We start from the raw sequence: 20,214 nt of genomic DNA, 5'->3' as shown, positions 1-20,214 counted from the left end.
TGCTAATTTTAACTTCTTTTGATTGTTTGTAATAAATCCTGAAATATATGTTTTTGTTAGATAAAAATGTCTCGAAAAAAAGAGAAAAAGTTAAAAATTAAAAGTTGTTACCATTTTCTTAGCTGCATAGTTGTAAGCTGGAGTCTCTATATTTTGTTAAATAATATTAGTCAATTATGAAAAATATGTATGTGAAGTTGAATATGAGTTTTATACTTACGTATTGATTTAGTTTGTCGACCCATGCCTGAAGTGTAGCTAGTTTCAGTCGCATATGAGGTTCATCGGTAAGCGCCTTCTCCATCATAACAATCTGATCATTATTCATAATGGTTCTATTCCTTTTCTTGGCTGACTTTTCGTTATTTTCACAGTTTTTGTTTCCATTTATAGTGCTCATGTTTGAAAATTCTAATTCAGTTTGATACATCGGAATGACGTATTCCTCTCTATATATATGATAAAGATCTGAGAGAATACATATCTTTATATTGAAATTCTTTTTCTTTTAAGATTAGGCCAAGGAATTCAATATAACGTATGATTGTTTTGTACAAGTTTAATTTTTGTAAAATTTTTAGGATAAATTCTTTTTTAAAAAGATTAGGCCAAGAAATTCAATATAACGTAGACGATTCTTTTTTTTTTAAATTACAAAATTGTATAATTTTTAATTATTATTTTAATAATCTACAACATAATAAGATTTTGACACATGTCGCGATCTTATGAATTAGTAATTTTTGAAACCATACTTTATATAATAAGATATAAAGGGGTGTATTTACAATTATATTCTTTTTAGGATTACAAAAAAAAATTAATATAATAAGATTACAATTATCTTATTCTTTGTTTTACCATGATCGTTAAAATTGACACATGTCACGATCTGATGAGTTACTAACTTTGATATTTAATCGTTAAAATTGATATTTATCACGATCCAGTGAGTTTTCAATTTTAATCGTTAAAACTAACACGTTTCACGATCTGGTTTGATATTTAATCTTTAAAATTGACATTTGTCACGATCTGGTGAATTTTTAAGTTTGATATTTGATCGATAAAACTGACACGTGTCACGATCTAGTGAGTTACTAACTTTGAGAAGTAAAGTTTATATAATAAGATATGTTCTTATAGTGTACTCATATTTCTATATATCATATGATTCATATTAAATAAATAATTATTAGTATATTTTATTATGTTTTTAAAATAACCAAGTAAGGATTTTGGTTTGAGAAGTTTCTAAACGCGTGGATCTAAAACCAAATAAGTATATGGATAAAATTGTCAATAATTGGGTGCATGTGTTGACTATGCTGGTAATCATGAATTTCACAAATTTTATGAGAAAAGAAATGATTTTGTTTTTGGAGTCTGATGGGTTAACAAGTTGTGTGGTAGTCTAAAAAAAGGTTTTTCAATGGAAGAATGTGAAGAAGTTGACGAGGAAGAAGAAGAAAAAGAGTATAACGAAGAACCAAACGGTAAAAGTTACGATGACAATTAACACAAAATTTGACAATGAAAATGACAAGAAAGAATATGAAGAATAAGAAAACATTGAATAAAAACACGAAAACATAGGTGGTACCGATCAATTAAATATGAAAACGAGTTAAATTCATGATTATAAAATTGTTTCGTTTTTCTGGTCGTCAAAGAAAATGGTTTAGGCTATGTGAGGTCATCAGTTTGATTTGCCTCGCCTGGACGTCAAGTTAAATTTATGATTTTTTTTATCAGATTTGATTTTATAACACAACTGATTCTTATATTTTAAAAAATTGTGTATTTGAAATTTAATTTTTTTCTTTAGTATTAATTTTAATTTTTTTATAAGATAATATTTTATTACCGTAATCAATCATATATAATTTTTATTAAAATATATCAAATAAATTCACGTGTAGTGTGGGTTCAAAACCTAGTTGTTATAAATAAAAATATATAAACAAAAACTAAATGTAGGCTAACTTGAAATATCATATACTAAAACAGAATTTGGGCTTGTAAAAGGCTCCAGCGTTTTAGGCTTGAAAGGCCCACATGATTTAAGTTGAAGCATGAATTTTGGATCCTATACTGTAAAATGAAAATGAAACTATGGCTATAAATACTCGAAGAGCTATTCATAAAATCGAAATAGACTCTGTTTCCACTATTTCTCACCGTTGACTTCACACACACGAAACGACGATGGTTAACATCTCTGAAATTCCCGACGACTCTAATGACGGCGGCGATCCAAATAAGAAACAAAAAGAAGAAGCAGTTTTAAGAAGAAGTAGAAGAATCTCGACAAGAAACGAGAACCGAAACAAGAAGCCGAAAAAAGAAGACGTAGAAGAAGAAGAAGAAGAAGAAGAAGAGAAAGGTTCGACATCTTTCCCACTTCCAAACGATGTTACCGAAGCTCTCGTCGCACTCATCCGGAGATGTGATTACCCAAGTCTCTCTTCCGTCTCCCGTTACTTTTCCAGTTTGATCGCTTCGTCAAGTCTCTACGAAACGCGTGCGCGCCTCGGTCTTTCCGAAACGATTCTTTATGCCTCCATCGGATACCCTAATAAGAAAAATCTCCCAAGCTGGCATATTCTATATCGAAACAAGGCTTCTTCTTTACGCCTGACCAGACTCGGTTCGCTTCCACCCATGCCTTGTGGAGCTTCTGTTGTCACTATCGGTTTAGAGATGTATGTGATCGGTGGAACGATCGACCACAGACGCGTGAAGTTTATGAATGTCATCGATTGCAGAACACACAAGTGTCGCTCGCTCCCTCCAATGAGAAGGGGTCGTTACAAGGCAGCCGCCGGAGTAATTGACGGAAAGATTTACGTAAGCGGAGGTTTCAGGAAGCGACTTCCATCGGAGTCGGAATGGGTCGAAGTGTTCGATCTTGAGAAACAGATTTGGGAATCTTTGCCTGGTCCGTACCCTAAAACTAACTGTTCTAGCGAGTTTGGGGCATATGCGGTGATGGAAAACAAGATTTACATTTTGGATTATAAAGGTTGTTTGGTTTACGAACCAAGAAAAAGAAGAGGTGATGAATGGGACGCATCCGCCGTCGGTGCAACTCATCCAATAAAGAATTATTGGAAAGAGTCATGTCCTGTGCAATGTGTGGAAGATGATATGCTGTATACAATTGATCGTCGGTGTAGTCTTGGACATCCAATAGTCGTGTATGATCCAAAGGAGAAGACTTGGAGACCTGTGAAAGGTGAATCTTTGGGGAGACTGCCTAAGTATATCCTTTCTTCTGATTCTGAAATGGCGAATTTTGGTGGAAAGTTGGCGATTTTGGGCAGTAACCGGAGCTATGTTAATGGTGATTGCATTGGGGAAATAGGTATTTGGTGCGCAATGATCGTGTTGGATAAACGTGAAGGAGGTGAGATTTGGGGGAATGTCGAATCACTCGACTGTGTGCTTGGAGGCATTAACTATCTCACGCTTCATCTTTGTCGAACTCTTACCATTTGATGATACATACATGGGATGGTCTCTTGCAGCTATACGTTTCTGTGATTTGAGTATGGACTCTCTTTTTTGTTTTTTTTTTTCAAGCCTTTTCTTTAGCCTCAAGGCTTAGTTGTCTTTTTGGTGAGCTTGTTGCAGTTTCAGGATCTTTATTACATCTTAACCGTCTATAAGCAGTTTGTTGATCTGAGAGCAAATATCAAGAGTAACTAGTCCTTCTACTAACGTCTTTGTGCAGGATAATAACACTCCTACGCATAACTGTTATAGCCTCAGTAGATATTTTAAGGCTAACTGCATTATACAATATTTTTACCAAATCAGTCTGCTTCTACTATACATGTGCAAATATGATATCTTTTAGAATTTAGATTAAGCAAAAAAAAACAGAGTTTTTGCGTTGAAAGCATTGACCAATTGGTATTTTGTGTTCAAGAAACTACTGAAATCAAAACAAATATTTTTTTTATGGGAATAAAATACCAGTTGGATAATCTATATATCATGGTATATAGATTTCTTTTTTTGATTTTCCTATTTCTTTTAACTTCTAAATCTAAACAACTTGCTATTGATTTCTGTTGATGAAAAGACCAAAGTTTTATTTCATTTTATACAAAGTTGGGGTTTTTGGAGCATGTTTACTGAAAACATTATTTTTAGTCATATTTTTCTCTCTCAGACATACAAAACTAACGCAGCCGAGTTTCATACGACCAATCAAACATAATTAGTTGATATAAAAAATAAGATTTAGAAGCATAGGATGCTTCACGCATACAATATAACTTTGAGAACCAACCTATAGAATCGTTTTAGGATACAAATAGTAGGAATATAGTTATGCGTACATTTATTCCAAACAATATTCATCCTGCCGCGCTTAATACAAAGTAGCTGCCAAACACCGGTGTTAGTGAACCTAGAGAATCAGAAATCTAATCGAAAGAAAAAATCAACACTAACACACCAGTTAGAGAGTTGGAGAGATGAGAATAAAAACTTGAGAACCGAAAGTTGTGTATAATCGAGAAGATGCATAAGGAAAGAGAGCTTTGATGCAAAGGGAGTCGTTTCATAACAAAGATCGCTTATTCAAATTTATCATCTTTTCTAATATCTTTTTCCTTATACAACTTTCAACTGTAACGTCTTTGCATATATGCCATACAACTATGGTACATAAATAGTTATAAAGTATAGAAGCGAAGGTCTAACTTCTTCTAACTATAGAGATTGAAAGGACGGATTCATAAATCATCTGAATTAATATTTAATTATTAATCAAACAGAAACTTTATTTGCTAAATTGCTACATTCTGTTTGGTTTTACATTTATTATCATAACAAAACCAAATGGTCTCCAGTAGGCAGTATCCGAGCTTCATTTGCTTCTTTTCCTCGATAGGCTCTATTTGCTAAAGAACTTGTTTTGCTAGCTGTACATTGAAGAAGCATAACCTGAAAAATGGTAGAAATTAATCCGGAGCCTAACCAAAACCAACGGATGTGAGGCAAACATTTATTAATAGGAATAAATAACCAATATCATGAACCTAACTGATTAACCATTTTGTAAACATGGATAAGCCTTACCAATCTAATCAAACATTAAAAAAAAAAAAAAAAAGTGTAGGTGATTTATCCCTTTTTTACTTGTTGTTTTCTTCCTTTTTCCTATAAAACCTTTTTGGTACTTTAAATAAACACCAAAAGTAAAAATTTGTTCTTTAATATAACTATACCCACTTTATTTTAAACCCCAATTCCTACGGTTCTAAGCGATATATATCCAGTTTGCCTTAACCCAGTACTTAACATAATTTAATCCGCTTTACCTGAATCATCTTCTTCCACATCTCAATCATTTCTTAATCAAAATGGACACTTCAATCTTTTTCTTATTTGAACTGTATGTCCCATGTTTGTATCACAATTCGAAAATTTGAAATAAAATCAACAAAAACCATAATATCAAATGGCAATCTAAATCGAATAATCAAATTGTAATTACGTTGTTGATTTAAACATGGATATCAATAGCAACTATTAAAAAGAACAATTTTGATAAGAGGAACAAGAGACAAATGAAAACACTTGAACTTCGCATTCATATGCTCAATTATAAAATATGTAACGTTCCTTCTCCGAGGGAGGAGATGATAGGGAAATTAATTACAGATAGTATTTAAGTGAGTTACTAAACGAACTAAAAAAGAAAAAAAAAAAAAAAAAAAAANCACACCGAACCCTTCCTAACAAAAAGGTTATGTAAGAATTAATACATATAGATAACTATAATATTACGAACAATTGGCGGAGACAAGAGCCTGACGATCCATGGAATGTGAGACCAATTAGACTATCTTTTTTAAGGAAAGCAATTGAAATAATATCTTCTGGAAATGCAAATTTGTTATTTAGTAACCGCGAAAAAGTCAGAATGAATGTCCTTCACAACACCTCCGAAAGCCAAGATGTATGAAAAGTGAAAAAAAAAAAAAAAAAAAAAAAAAAAAGAGACACGACAATCCTAATTGAGAGACGTCAACGAGAAAAATATTAATTCATGAAATTACACAATTTAAAATGTTACTAAACGAAGAGTCTAATACTAAGTAGTTCTCTTTATCATTAGAACAGAAAAATTCATACAACGTTTTTAAATAATTAGATTAAATACTGTAAAAACTCCAACAAAGACAAAGAAGATGAGACAAAACAAATCTACCGATGAATATGTAAATCAGTTACGACCCTTCAGTTATCAATTTTTTTTCCTCTAATCCTCTATTATTTATGCCGAAACGCATGCCCATTAAAAGGTGGTGAGAAGAGGGAGACGCAATGGTTCATAAAAGAATGCCAACACAAAGTTGCAATTGAAAGACGTACCATTTGGTTTAGAGAACTATTAAGAGAAAACCACAGTCATATGATAAATAGAAAGATTAACCTCATTACCTCAACTATTGGATCGAGAACGATTGCATCAAAGTCCCTTAAAAGTGGAAAAACCTAAAAAATACTACTAAAAAAAAACGAAAAAAATACAAAAAAGATGGAGATGCGGGGTATCGATCCCCGTACCTCTCACATGCTAAGCGAGCGCTCTACCATCTGAGCTACATCCCCATCGACATTAATTGCTACAGTGTGATTTCTATATCTTACGCATTTTATAGTGATAGAAATTTTATATACATTTGTTCTCAACTTCTCAATGATCTTTAGAAGTTTCCATCTTACAAAAAATCAGAATACGATAAATATGTTGTAAAACATTTGGAGTGGACTTCCATAACCGGCCCGTTATGTGTCTTGAGTGGGATCTGTAAGGTTGGTTATAGTCAGGCCTGGCCGGAAAGTGTTCTTGCCTCTATCATTAGCTCGGGTAGCCCCTGTTTCTGGTCTTTTAGTCACCTTCCAATGGCTCTTTTCCCATTCACATCCCTGGGTAAGGGGTCTCTCTAACTCTGCTTTCTAAATCTCTGTTTCCACACTTCTTTAGTGTTGCCATTTCAAACTAAAATAACAAATGATAGGATCAAACCCGCCTTCCCCTACTTTAGGGTCTTGTGAACGGAGTCGAGATAGGGTATGGACAGTCTCCCATAACAAGAATAGGAATACGCGAGCCTTTCCGATGTCTTTGATTTCCTACTAGAGAAAGACGGCTTCTATCACGAGTTTAGGTCCTTTTCCAGTTCCGGGGATGGGGTTTTCAAATCTTCCATTTTTTGGTTAGAAAACGAGCTTCTGGCAAGACACCGGGGGGAGCATCTATAATTTCATAACCTGCATTGGTGCGGTAGACTGGCACCTCATATGCTCGATCCATAGAGAAAGAGGGAGTACCAAGTCGTTCAGGAGTGGAAAATTACCACGTATCCATCAATCAGTCATCCCATTTCATTCCTCTTTGACACCCATTTAGTAAGAAATTTCTTATACAAGATTTCTTTCACTATTAGATTCAGTATTAGAAAGGTCTGGGTGATCGCAGTATATTCGGACCTGTAGTTAGCTCAGTTTGGTTTGGGCAGCACCCCATTTTTAGGTACCATCAACAGCAAGACCATACAAATGTCATCGCTTATTCTTTCAACATTTGCGGAGCGTCTCACTGAACTGGGTCAAAGAACTACCTTCCTGGAGCTACCTCCTTACTTAGATCGTTCGTTCCCCAATTAAAACTCGGGCAAAGTTGTCCAGGTGGGAAAATATCTACCACCTGAGGTAAAACAGAAAGCTGTAGACCTGCTTCGTGAGTACAAAGACGTCTAATCCTTCGCCTGTGAGACATCTACTTAGTTATCGGTACTCGGACACCCAATCCCATCCCCGAAAGACAGAAGGAAAGACAAAGATTACCATTAGGCGAAAGCAGGTCCACAAGGTGAAGACTCTCTATCGTCAGATCGTTGGCAGTCTAGTTCTGCTTTCTTTGGAATCGAAGTTTAAGGCATTCAGACATGGGATTTTTTAAGTGCATTCAGCATTAGTATCTGCTTTCTTTCCTGATGTAATTGCAGAGAAGATGTAGACAAAACTTACTTAATTTAATTCAAACCCTGTGCGAAGGAACTCAGGAATCACTTCCCCTTCATTGAAAACAACATAAGAAGGAGTGTTCTAAGGCCAATAGACAGAAAGTGAGTGCTTGATGTAGCATATCTGCTGTTCACTATCAACCATAGGCAGACTAAGCAAGGCTCGATGGAATTGAGGTTTGATGTAATTGACCTGCCTTATGTTGGACTTCCCAACTTATCTAGCGGAAGAAAAGGGCTAGGACCTATAAATAGAAATATGTCTAGGTCACTTCCACCAACAACTCAAGCTATTTCTTACTGGGATTCTCCACAAGTACTAGAAAGTATGGGATCGCTACAACTTGTTCCACAAACTCAAACTATCGGTCAAGGAAGCATACGCCTCTAACTCGGTTCATTCCCTAGGTACCCATTCTTTGGTTCTTACAAGGTAGGCTCGTGCCCGGGTTCACTCGTGAAAGAAAGGTTATAGCGGTAAAGTAAAGAAAATCCTCCCTTCTTGCTTCCTTAGGGTACGTCCCCTATCGCCTTTCATTCCGAGTCATTATTCTTCATGTACTTCAAGTGAGAGCTAGAGCGCTTCTTTCTCAATTACATCGACCCTTCACACCTTGGAATATTGAATAGACACTTTTGAATCCCCTCTTTCGATTAGTAGGGGATTCCTTAGCTGAGCATCAACCCCATTCTTTGCGGATAAAAGTACACTACCCCGCTTGCCTGTAACCTTCTGCTTGCTTGACTACAGTCACTCCTATTAAGTCACGAACATCCTTAACTTAAGAGAGCAGGAAGAGTTTACTATCATAGCAGCACATACAGAGTGCCAGAACTACAAATGGACAAATGCTTTCTCTGCTTTCCCTCTTGGTTTCGTTCATGGAAGATGCGGCATAGATAGAAAGAGAGCATTCCAGACTATTCTCTAGCATCCGAGTCTGGGCATGAATGGAAGACTCCTAGCTCCCTCCTACCACACTTAAGTATCTCTTCTTTAGCGGGCGCTTCATAATCAAAAGATTGTTCCATACCATATGACCCAGGCTTTGTCACGAGCTGGATTCGAACCAGCACTTCCGGATGAGTTACATCCGACGAATTCCCACAACTATAGTGATTTCCCGGTTCCTCATTCCATTCATTTCAGCCGGATTGTACGGCGAAACTCGCTAATAGATAGAGAAATTTTATCAGGGAAGAAGGAACATCTATCTCCGGTCTTGTGGAACTTCTATCGTCCCGTTCATTGTGCTTCCTCGGCCCTGCTAGCCATTTGCTTGCTCGAACAACTGGAAGTCCCCCCCCACCCCATTCTTTGCCTCATCCTGGGGAGCTGTTTGTTGCCATTGAAATCCCTTGTTGAAGGGGCTGGCTTACCATACCAACTTACCAAATCGACTCTCTCTCCCTCTACTCTCTACCTTTCTTCCCTACAAACTGTTAACCTCAATCCAGGGCTAAGGGGACTAAAAACTGGCTTCCCATCACTAACCAGCTAACCTCCTTAGAAAAACTCTATCCCCTGTTTCAAGTAACCTGAATCTAGGGCAAGGGGAACTAGGTACCGACCTAACTCCCATTCCTCCAATCCTTAACCAACTAATCTAATCTCCTAACCTGGGATTCCTTAACCAACTACCAATTCAAAGATTCAAAGCTCACTGAGAACAGATTTCTATAGTTTGAAATTCAATTACTGACCTTTGTCACCCTCGCTCAATTCATTGAGAATTTTGGCTCAATTCTTCCATTAGTGAAATGGGAAAGAAAGGCTTGCTTATGAAAGTCAGCAAGGGGAGAGAAAACTCCTTTAGGCTTAGTTCTTGCTTGGCTTGGCTACCTTGGGACGCATCTCAAGTGTACTGGGCACCCCCTCTTTGCTTATAGACTCATAACAGAAAAAAGGAAGCCTCGAGGAACGCCAATCTCTCGACTGAGAGGAACGCCTGCCTACGGATTGCCAGAAAAGACATGTGAGTACGCCCCTCATGCTTTGTGCGTTCTTTGCTTTGTCCAACCCCTTACCTGCACCTATAACATAACTATACACCACTGTGGACTAATAGCTGAACGCTTTATGAAAATGTCCGTGGTCGGAATAGAAGGCTTCTTTCGAGGAAGTGAAGGTGGAGGTAGACTGACTCGCTTTTCTGTTTTGTCTTCGCCCGCCTCTTTCCCAACAACTCAAATATCCTACCCCTGCCCTTATTGACTAAAGGGATCCTTAGACCCGGACTCCCACGACTATTAAGAAAGCACTGCTCTTTCTTTCTTCTTTTGCATTTCCTACTGAGGAATCCATTGCAAGAGTTCTTCTTCCCCCAAACTTCTTTTCTTAGAGAGGCGGCCCTTCACCTTAAGGCCCGGTTCCAGTAAACATAGATAGCGGGGCATGTCATGGAAAGATATCGACGCAATACAAAGCTGCTCGAGCTCGCCGTAGGAAACTAACTGGCTTAGTCATGCCTATTCCCACAAAACAAACAGAGGAGAGTCTTTCTTCATGCAAACAAAGGAACAAGGCAGATAAGCTAACTACCTTTTCTCATCATGCACATTCCCAACGAACCAAGAAAGAGACTCTTTAATCAAAGCTAGCTACAGGGTAATGATCCGGCAGGCGGAGAGTTTGATTGCGACAGTCCAGCCTTTCATACGAGAAATGGCGGTGATCGTTTGCCCTAAACAAATATCTCAAGATGTAACACATATGCCTTCTCGTAGAGCACTCCCAGAAGCTACCCTGAAGCCTGATCGTGCTTGGAAAAGGCATTTCATTGACCGAACCCGACCCATCCCACCGAGAGTGCGAACTGCTCTTTATTCGCTTCATAGCTGGGCTTTGCATAGGAACCTCTGATTGAGCCCGCGGAGTCGCCTTACTGCTTGAGTGAGTAAGCCATTCAAGATTGTTGAGCTTGGCTCACTTCAGCTTCAGAGCTCTGGCTATTGCTTGCTTAGAGGAGGAAGCAGGCGTGTGGTGCTTCCCGCAATGAAGTGTCTTCCCTTAGATTCCTCTTTATACTCAAGAAGATTAGAAAAACACTCTGTGGAACTGCAAGTGGCGTATTGGAGACTGCACAGCAAGTGGCGTAGTGGAGTGAGCGAGCATCTTATTTGCCCGAATGGAATAGAGGTTTATCCTATTCTCTGTAAACAGAAAAGGAAGTTGTGCCCAATGACTGGAATAAACTAGTACCATAGATTATTAGCTATGGACTACTCCTTAAGCTAGAGGAGACTTGTTTGTCTGGGATAAATTGTCATTCTAGACCCGATTGGAAAGATTGAATTGAAAGCAAGAACATAGACCTGACGAGAAAGACCCACATTTTGAATATTAACTTATGATAATCAAAGGGAGTCGTGGTTACGGGTAAGGTTAGGAAGGGCGGGAAGGACTTTCTTACTAGAAGAGGATGGTAAGCCATATGTGAAGCTGAGGCAAAGACATTTTCTCTTGAAAATTTAGCGGAAATCAAAGTCTAAAGTGCCTTACTGCGCGAAAACGCATATTTGACTCTCTGGCCAAGTCTGGAGATAGACCAGGAAAGACATCTTCAAACCTGCCCGCTGACACTACTAGTACTGAAGACTTACTTGAAAGTGGTACTGGCTAGTGGACTGATGGAGCTGGAGAACGGAACATTAGTTCCCGAAGAAGGCAAGAGCTCAAGAGTAGCTTTTCCTCTTCCTCCCTTTCATAACACTCCTTCCCCGTCTTACTAGGCGTTAGNATTAGCTATGGACTACTCCTTAAGCTAGAGGAGACTTGTTTGTCTGGGATAAATTGTCATTCTAGACCCGATTGGAAAGATTGAATTGAAAGCAAGAACATAGACGCGGCCATGGGCCATCGGCCATGGCCTATTTACTATTTCCTAGTCGGTTTAGGTTTAGCCTTTGTCATTGCTATATATATTGTAACCTCTATTCGATTCTATCAATAAGAATAAGAGATTCTACACTTTGAATCCTCTCGTTTTACAACACGTTATCAGCACGATTGCCCTAGAGATCCAGCTGAATAAAAACCCTAAAACCCTAACCGCCGCCGTTCATCTTTCGTCTTCCATCAAAACCCTAAACCGCCGTCGTTCCTCCCCTTTGTTCGAAACTAGTTCCTGTTTCGAAGATCTATTAGTGTTCACGAGCAAACCTGTGCTCGTGATCAAGTTCCATCCAAAACCAGTTCGAGGTTCGTGATCCAGTACGTGTGTGGTTCGCGGTTCCGGGACGAGTGCGGTAAGAGAGCAGTTCGTGAGCGGTACAAGGATGCGGTTCGTGATTCTGTTCGAGACCTGTTTGTGATCGGTTCATAGTCCCTGTCCAGTTCGAGGTTCGTGATTAGAAAACAAAGGTACATCTGAGGTCTTTAGCTCCCAGATCAATTCCAGTCAACCCCAAACGGTGGAAGGTAAACAATCAAACCTTATGAGAACATATGAATCGAATCTGATCTTTAAATCCTATAAGAACCTCTAAAACTAAAAGTAGACAATCAACAAACAAGTTCTTATTTTCCTAAAAACCTAAAACTTAAAATCGGATTGTGTAAGGCTTTAGGCTGTTTAGTTTGCTTGCAATTGCACCAACTATATTATGATTAAAATCCGGTTGTATTGCTTGTTGTTGATTGTTTGATGTGCTGCATGCATAATTGTTAAAATCGGATCATGCATAATTGTTAAAATCGAACCTAGTATAAGAAGAGCATAGAACCGTTTATTGCTTAATTTGTTTCTGTATAAATCGACTACATGAACCCTAAAATCTGGTTGTTTATTGATGATTGACTGCTTGAGTTTGATTGCATAAGAAGCCTAGAACTAGAAGCCTAAAATCGAATTGCATAAGAGTTTGTTCTAGGTTGCTAAAATCGAACTTGTTCTATGTCTTGCATGAAATCAAAATTTAGGATAATTTCCAATTTAATTCTAGTCATTATCTTAAAGGTCTAGAAAATATTCCCTAAATATTTATCATTATCCTGTTTTAAGAAAAGGAAGTTTAAGAAAAGGAAAATTTTGTTAAAAAGAAATCCTAGTTATAAAAGGAAATTAATAAAAGGAAATATTTGCATTTTGCTTCCTATGTTTGTTTTGTTATTTCTGATGCATGATAAGCCACGAAAATTGAGTATAATAAAGGCATGTTTCGGTCTCATATACCGCATGACCTATGAGTGGTTTAAAGGCATGTTTCGGTCTCATATACTGCATGACCTATCTGCATGGTTCGGGGTCTAATACCGCATGCTAATGATCGGATGTATGTTTTGCATTGTAGATGGCAAAGCTCAACAACCTCATGTACACAGCCCTTAACGCCTCTGGCGATAATTATTTACAATGGGCATTGGATACTAAGATCCACTTGAAATCAAAAGAGCTTTGCGAATGCATTGAGGATGATAATAACTGTTCTAAAGGAAATAAGTATAAGGCAATTATGTATATACGCCATCATATGGATGAAAGCCTCAAAAGTCAGTACCTCACTATTGAGGATCCTCTTGAGCTTTGGACAGAGTTGAAAAACAAATATGGACACCAAAAGATGGTGCTCCTACCAAAGGCTCAAGTCGATTGGAAATCCCTAAGGGTCCAGGATTTTAAATCCATGGATGAGTATAATTTAGAGCTATTTAAGATAGCCTCAAGATTGAAATTATGTGGTATGGAGGTTAGTGATGAGGACTTGATAGAGCAGACACTCTCAACCTTTCACACTAATGACATACTGCTTCAGCAGCAAATTCGTGAAAGAGGTTTTAAAACATATGCAAGTCTCATCTCCTGTTTGTATGCCGAATCATTGAGACAAGATGGGAAAAAAGTTGAGCATCCTATTGATCTCTATCAAGAGAATTTGAAGAAAAATCCAGAAGCCAATTTGGTGCATCTCGATGGTAAGGGTGACTTTGACCATGAGAATGATGACCAACTTGGACTATGAAACATCCGATTGCTTAAAAGAAGATAATTAAACTCAAAAGTTGTACTGGCTTAATTTTATATTTTATGCTTTGCATTTGATTGAATTATTATTTTGGATTATTATTTTGGTTTAAATTCAATTATTTTATTTCCTTCAATATATATACTTGTTTGTTTTACTACTTTAAAAGTTTAAAACATAAATTCTTGTCCATTATTGAAAATGGCTAAGGACAAGAACATAAGTGTGGTGGATAGTGGATTAAGCCACACAATTTTGAAGGATAGGAGATATTTTGCATAATCTCATAATGAAAGATGCCAATATTAGCAAGATAGTGGGTATAGCAAGTCTAAATGAAGGCTACGGCCAGAAAAATATTTTATGGCACACATCTTGAACTACGTGATGCCTTATATTCCCCCAGCTCAAAGGGAGCTTATTGAGTTTAAAAGACATTCGTTTGAATGGTTTACATGTTGAAACTAAAGAACATAAGAAAGTCCTAGAGCTATAGCTGCACTAGCCATTGGTCTTTACCATGCTAGGATTAATATGATAGAAGCTAATTTGGCAATGAATAAAATGTTCAATGAACAATTCACTTTATGGCATGACCGGCTTGGCCATCCGGGTTCTAACATGATGTGTAAGCTGATAATAAACTCTAAAGGGCACACTCTAAAAGAGAGAAGAGTTATCCCTAAAAATCTCACGTGTGTAGCATTTACACAAGGGAAACTCATTATGAGGCTATCACCAGGAAAAATAATCAAAGAGATTATCCACTTAAGACTATAAGTCTAGACAATGCTGGTGAATTTACATCCCAAGCGTTTAATGATTATTGTATGTCCATGGGGGGAAGTGTGGAACACCCTGTGGAACATGTCCATACACAAAATGGATTAGCTGAATCCTTCATTAAACAAATCCAATTAATTGCTCGACCATTACTTATCAGGTCGCAGCTTTCCTGTGTCGGCTTGGGGACACGCAGTATTACATGCAGTAGAGCTTGTACGCATCAGGCCATATAGTGAGCATAAATATTTGCCATCCCAATTATTAACGGGTCATGAGCCAGACATATCCCATCTAAAGACATTCGGGTGTGTCGTTTATGTACCGATTGCATCATCACAGAGAACTAAGATGAGACCTCAAAGGAGGATGGGAATATATGTTGGATATGATTCTCCCACCATTATTAAGTATCTTAAGCTAACTACAGGTGATTTATTTAAGGCCAGATACGCGGATTGTCAGTTTGCTGAATCCGAATTTCCTATGTTGGGTGGAGAGAATAACAAGCTAGTCAAAGAAATATCATGGAATCAAACATCCTTAAATTGGCAAGATCCTCGGACTCTAGCATGTGAGGCAGAGGTCCAAAAGATTATACATTTGCAAAAGCTAGCTATTCAATTGCTAGATTCCTTTGTTGACCCAAAGAGAGTAATTAAATCGTACATACCAGCTTGTAATGCACCAGTACGTATTGATGTTCAGAAGGAACACAATAATCAAGTTGCTACAGAGTCTAAGGCCCGTTTGAAACGTGGTAGACCATTAGGTTCCAAAGATAAGAACCCTCGAAAATCTAAGAAAGGTGCAAATCAAACCAAGGTTAAGGAAAATGCAGACATGGCCGCGGCAAATCCTAAGGTACCAAATGAGGTTTGGGACGCTGAACCTCAAGGTCCTGAAGGTATTGATAATAATGAGATCTCAATAAATTATATCATGTCTGGAATACAATGGAACCGCAAGAATGTCGACATTGATGAAGTATTTGCATATAAGGTAGCACTTGAGATAAATGAGGATCATGAACCCACGTCTATGTTAGAGTGCACTCAAAGTAAAGATTGGCTAAAGTGGAAAGAAGCCATTGACGTGGAGTTAAACTCTTTAAAAAAGAGAAGTGTGTTTGGTCCGATCTTAAGGACAACACCTGAAATAAAACCAGTTGGACATAAGTGGGTCTTTGTGAGGAAGAGAAATGAGAAAAATGAAATCGTGAGATATAAGGCACGACTTGTAGCACAAGGATTCTCCCAAAGACCAGGAATAGATTATGAGGAGACATACTCCCTTGTGATGGATGCAACGACTTTTTAGATATCCAATAAGTCTGGCTATAAGAGAGAAACTGGATTTGCGGTTAATGGATGTTGTAACCGCATACTTATATTGTCCACTGGAAAATGAAATTTATATGAGATTACAGAGGGTATTGAGCTCAAAGATAAGAGTGGTTCTCGAGAACAGTACTGCATTAGGCTGAACAAATCCCTTTATGGACTGAAGCAAAGTGGTCGAATGTGGTATAATCGATTAATTGAGTATTTAGCTAAAGAAAGCTATAAAAATGACCCAATTAGTCCATATATATTTATAAAGAAGTTTGCAAACAAAGGGTTTGTAATAATAGCAGTGTATGTGGATGATTTAAACATCCTTGGAACCTCTAATGAAATTGCCCAAACAGTAGAGTATTTAAAGAAAGAATTTGAAATGAAAGACCTAGGTAAGACTAAGTTCTGTTTGGGATTGCAGCTTGAGTACATTGATAATGGAATCCTTGTGCATCAAATGGCATATACAGAAAAGATACTGAAGAGGTTTAATATGGACCAAGCTCACCCATTGACCAGCCCAATGGTTGTAAGGAGTCTTGATTTGGATAAAGATCCATTTGGTCCAAAGAAGGCCGATGAAGAAGTTCTCGGTCCTGAAGTGCCATACCTCAGTGCTATAGGAGCGTTAATGTTTTGGCTAGCCACACTAGACCAGATATTTGTTTTGCCGTGAACCTCTTAGCAAGATTTAGTTCTTGTCCGACCCAAAGGCATTGGAACGGTATTAAACATGTGTTGCGATACCTACAAGGAACTACATGTTTGGGTTTATATTATACTAACTATAAACACGAAGGTTTAGTTGGTTTTGTTGATGCAGGTTATTTATCGGATCCACATAATGCAAACCGTGAGTGTGTTTGGTTGAGATCGATGACTCAACATATCAGGACAAATTGTGGCATGGCCGACGATAAGGAAGCAACGGTACTATTTGAAGACAATACGGCCAGCATCGCACAACTCAAGGAAGGATATATCAAGGGAGATCGGACGAAGCACATCCTACCCAAGTTCTTCTTCACACATGAACTACAAAAGGCCGGAGAAGTTCAAGTGGTGCAAGTTCAATCATGCGACAACTCAGTCGATCTCCTCACTAAGGCATTACCGACAACTACATTCAAGAAGCTCATGCACCAGATTGGAATGCGGAAGCTTAAGGACCTTAGGGATGCTTAGAACAGGGGGAGCAATGCGTGTTGTACTATTTTTCCTTCACCATGGTTTTGTCCCATTGGGTTTTCCTGGTAAAGTTTTAATGAGGCAGCACCCCCAACCGTATTGCACTGATCCCTTAGCATCGGCACGATTATGTCATCCAAAGAGGAGTGTTGTAAAACACTTGGAGTGGACTTCCATAACCGGCCCGTTATATGTCTTGATGTGTAAGGCCCATGGTCGATGGCCCATGGCCTATTTACTATTTCCTAGTTGGTTTAGGTTTAGCCTTTGTCATTGCTATATATATTGTAACCTCTATTCGATTCTATCATTAAGAATAAGAGATTCTACACTTTGAATCCTCTTGTTTTACAACAAAATATGATAAATTACATAATTTGAATTGATGAGAAAGGTGATTTGGGAAAAAGAAGACCAACACAAAATCCCTTAAACATTATTATTAACAGTTGAAGCAAAAAAAAAAAGAACCAATAATGTTAAGAACTCTTCTACAACTAAACATCTAATAACCAATTCAAGGCAGAGATGGTTTTATAGACTTCCTAATGTTCCTGAGAACACTCCACATAAATGTAGATACTAAGAAGAGAGCAATACCAGCTACAATGGCTTGTTTCAAACCAAGATTCACCAGCAAGTTCACCAACAGTCCAGCCAACACTACGCCGAAGAAATTAGACGAAACAGCAGACCAAAACGGCATGTCGAGGATCGATGCTATGATAGCTCCTGTCCAAGCACCGGTTCCAGGGAAAGGAACAGCTACAAAGAGCATTAGCCCTAACCATTGGAACTCTTCAACTGGTCCAGCTTTCTCTTTAGCTCTTTTGAATAAAATGTCGAGTAATTTAGAAGCTGTTTGGCTCTTACCCGCCAAGAAAGACGCAAACTTTTTGAGGTAAAGTACTATGAACGGAACTGGAACCATATTGCTGCAAAAAACACAAAATCAGTGACACTTCTTGTTGCTACATAATGGAATAAAAAGAAAATGGATTGAACGTTTGCTCTAACATACATATAACTCAAATCTCATTCAAGCTAATAGATTCATTCAACTAAACAACAGAAAGGTGTTCCTCAAACAAGACACATTGCCATATCCACACACAAGTTATCACCTATCCATCACAAATTCAAAAGAAATGAGAACACTTGTTGAACTTTGTTTCGTCAAACTAATTATAGAATCAACTAAACAATAGAAAATGTGTATCCTCGAACACATTTCAGAGAAAAGCCAGACTCAAATTTCACATTTTTGTCACCATAATCACCAATGAGACACTTGCAGATTCTGTTCTGAGAACAAATCAACAACAATATCAAGATGTGCCTAAACTAATGCAGGGTGTGAAGATTTAAGAGAAACTAACCCAAGAACAGAGAAGAAAGTGAGAACCGTAGGGTTCAGCTGCATCCAATAACCAACGGGAATAGCACCACGGAGCTCAATAATCGGAAGTGTAGCTAAAGCAAACACAACAGCTTCGTCTGGCCAACCAAATTGGCGAAGAGTGGCGGCGATTCTGAGACCAAAGCTCGATGATTTGATTGAATCAGTAGCGGCTTTGGCATCTCCAGACCTAGCAAACCAAAGCAAAGAGAAGGAAGCCCACAACGCAACGTAAATCGCGAATTTAACAGGGTTCACACCAAATGACGGAAGCTGGATGATTTCGTTTCCTTCTTTGTCTTCTTTGGCTTTTCCGAGAAACTCATCTAGAGAAGAAGAGAATCTGGTGAAATTGCGGCGTAATGGGTAGTAAAGACTGGAACTTTGACTCCCTAGGAAACGATTGTTTTGATTCAATTTGGGAGAAGTCGAAGATGATGATGATGAATAAACCCTAGTAGTAGTTAGGAAATGGGTTTTTGTTGATGAGGAAGAAGATAGACTGAAAGGAGAGATTGAGAGTAATGTAGAAATCGCCATTGTTTTTGAATTCGGCTTTGATGCTTAATTCACCTCATCTCACCTCATCTTTGTTTGTTGAAATGATGGAAATAACAAGATTAATTTAGAGGCGGCTCTAATGTTTAGTGTTGTTGGCCTTTTCCAGTAGGTTGCTTGTAAATGTCACATATGAGGTTTATGTAAACATGTACTGATAAACTAGCTAGTCACGTTGCCATCGTATGAAAACAAGAGATTAGTGATAGCATGAATACAACAGTTCCCTTTGAATCATTCAACCAAACAACATAAATCTGAACCTCATACCATAAAAGAACATTTTAGAATTCAAATAAAAGCCAGTTTTTTATGAATGAGACACTTGCAAACTCTGTTGTACGAACAAATCAACAACAATATCAAGTTGTAGATCTAAACTAACTCTTGTTAAACTTTATTGGTATTTTGCCGAGAGGAAAGTGAGAACCCTCTTGTAGAACTCAATTTCTCTATCCCCTTTTGCTCCAATTCCAATTTGAAAAACCCCTACTTATTCTCACTACCCCGCATAGTAGGATTCAAACCCTGGACGCGCGCGCATGCGCATGGAGCTTGCAACCACTGAGCTACTGTGTTTTTCGTTGAACATTTACTGGTTTAATTATATTTAACCTAAAATAGCCGAAAACAACATTTATTAAGGGTAATATTGTTTTTTTACCATTGAATGGTTTTGAGAAATTGTTTTGATAGAAAGAGGATGTGAGATTTTAGTCCCCACTTTTTGTATTCAGGTTTGATGGTGTATGAGAGGGTATATTAAAAATTTCATTTATTTTAGGATAAATCTATAAGAGTTATTAAGTATAGGGCTAAATTAAAAATTAAGCAAACGCGCCGCGTTTTGGAACCATATGGTACAAAAACGGCGTGCAGTTTTGTTTTAGAATTAAAAGCGTCTTCTCCTTTTTTTTTTTTTTTTTTTTTTTTT

At 37.7% G+C, this 20,214-nt stretch overlaps 2 protein-coding genes and 1 non-coding gene across 3 annotated transcripts; 1 reads left to right on the top strand and 2 right to left on the bottom strand.

Moving 5' to 3' along the window:
- Nucleotides 2,209-3,501, top strand: LOC104779600 (kelch repeat-containing protein At1g19470-like). The gene has a single exon (XM_010503969.1). The coding sequence runs from the start codon at nt 2,209-2,211 to the stop codon at nt 3,499-3,501; it is 1,293 nt and encodes a 430-aa protein (XP_010502271.1).
- On the bottom strand, nt 6,561-6,633 carry TRNAA-AGC. The gene has a single exon. It is a non-coding gene; the product is annotated as a tRNA-Ala (tRNA).
- Nucleotides 17,841-19,262, bottom strand: LOC104779598. Its single transcript, XM_010503968.1, has 2 exons — nt 18,703-19,262; nt 17,841-18,258 (listed from the first exon to the last, which is right to left on the bottom strand). Exons 1-2 carry the CDS (start codon nt 19,260-19,262, stop codon nt 17,841-17,843), a joined length of 978 nt encoding a protein of 325 aa, XP_010502270.1.

This window comes from Camelina sativa, chromosome 4, assembly GCF_000633955.1.
Source record: "Camelina sativa cultivar DH55 chromosome 4, Cs, whole genome shotgun sequence".
Taxonomy (NCBI): domain Eukaryota; kingdom Viridiplantae; phylum Streptophyta; class Magnoliopsida; order Brassicales; family Brassicaceae; genus Camelina; species Camelina sativa.
The sequence above is the reverse complement of the archived record's forward strand: the minus strand, read 5'-3'. Positions and strand labels throughout refer to the sequence as shown.

What these genes read in the sequence shown, in the direction of transcription:
- LOC104779600 (XM_010503969.1), top strand. Translation starts at nt 2,209, where the DNA reads ATGGTTAACATCTCTGAAATTCCCGACGACTCTAATGACGGCGGCGAT.
- LOC104779598 (XM_010503968.1), bottom strand. Translation starts at nt 19,262, where the DNA reads ATGGCGATTTCTACATTACTCTCAATCTCTCCTTTCAGTCTATCTTCT. An exon ending in ACTTTCTTCTCTGTTCTTGG is followed by an intron (nt 18,259 to 18,702) that starts GTTAGTTTCTCT and finishes TGTTTTTTGCAG; the next exon opens with CAATATGGTTCCAGTTCCGT.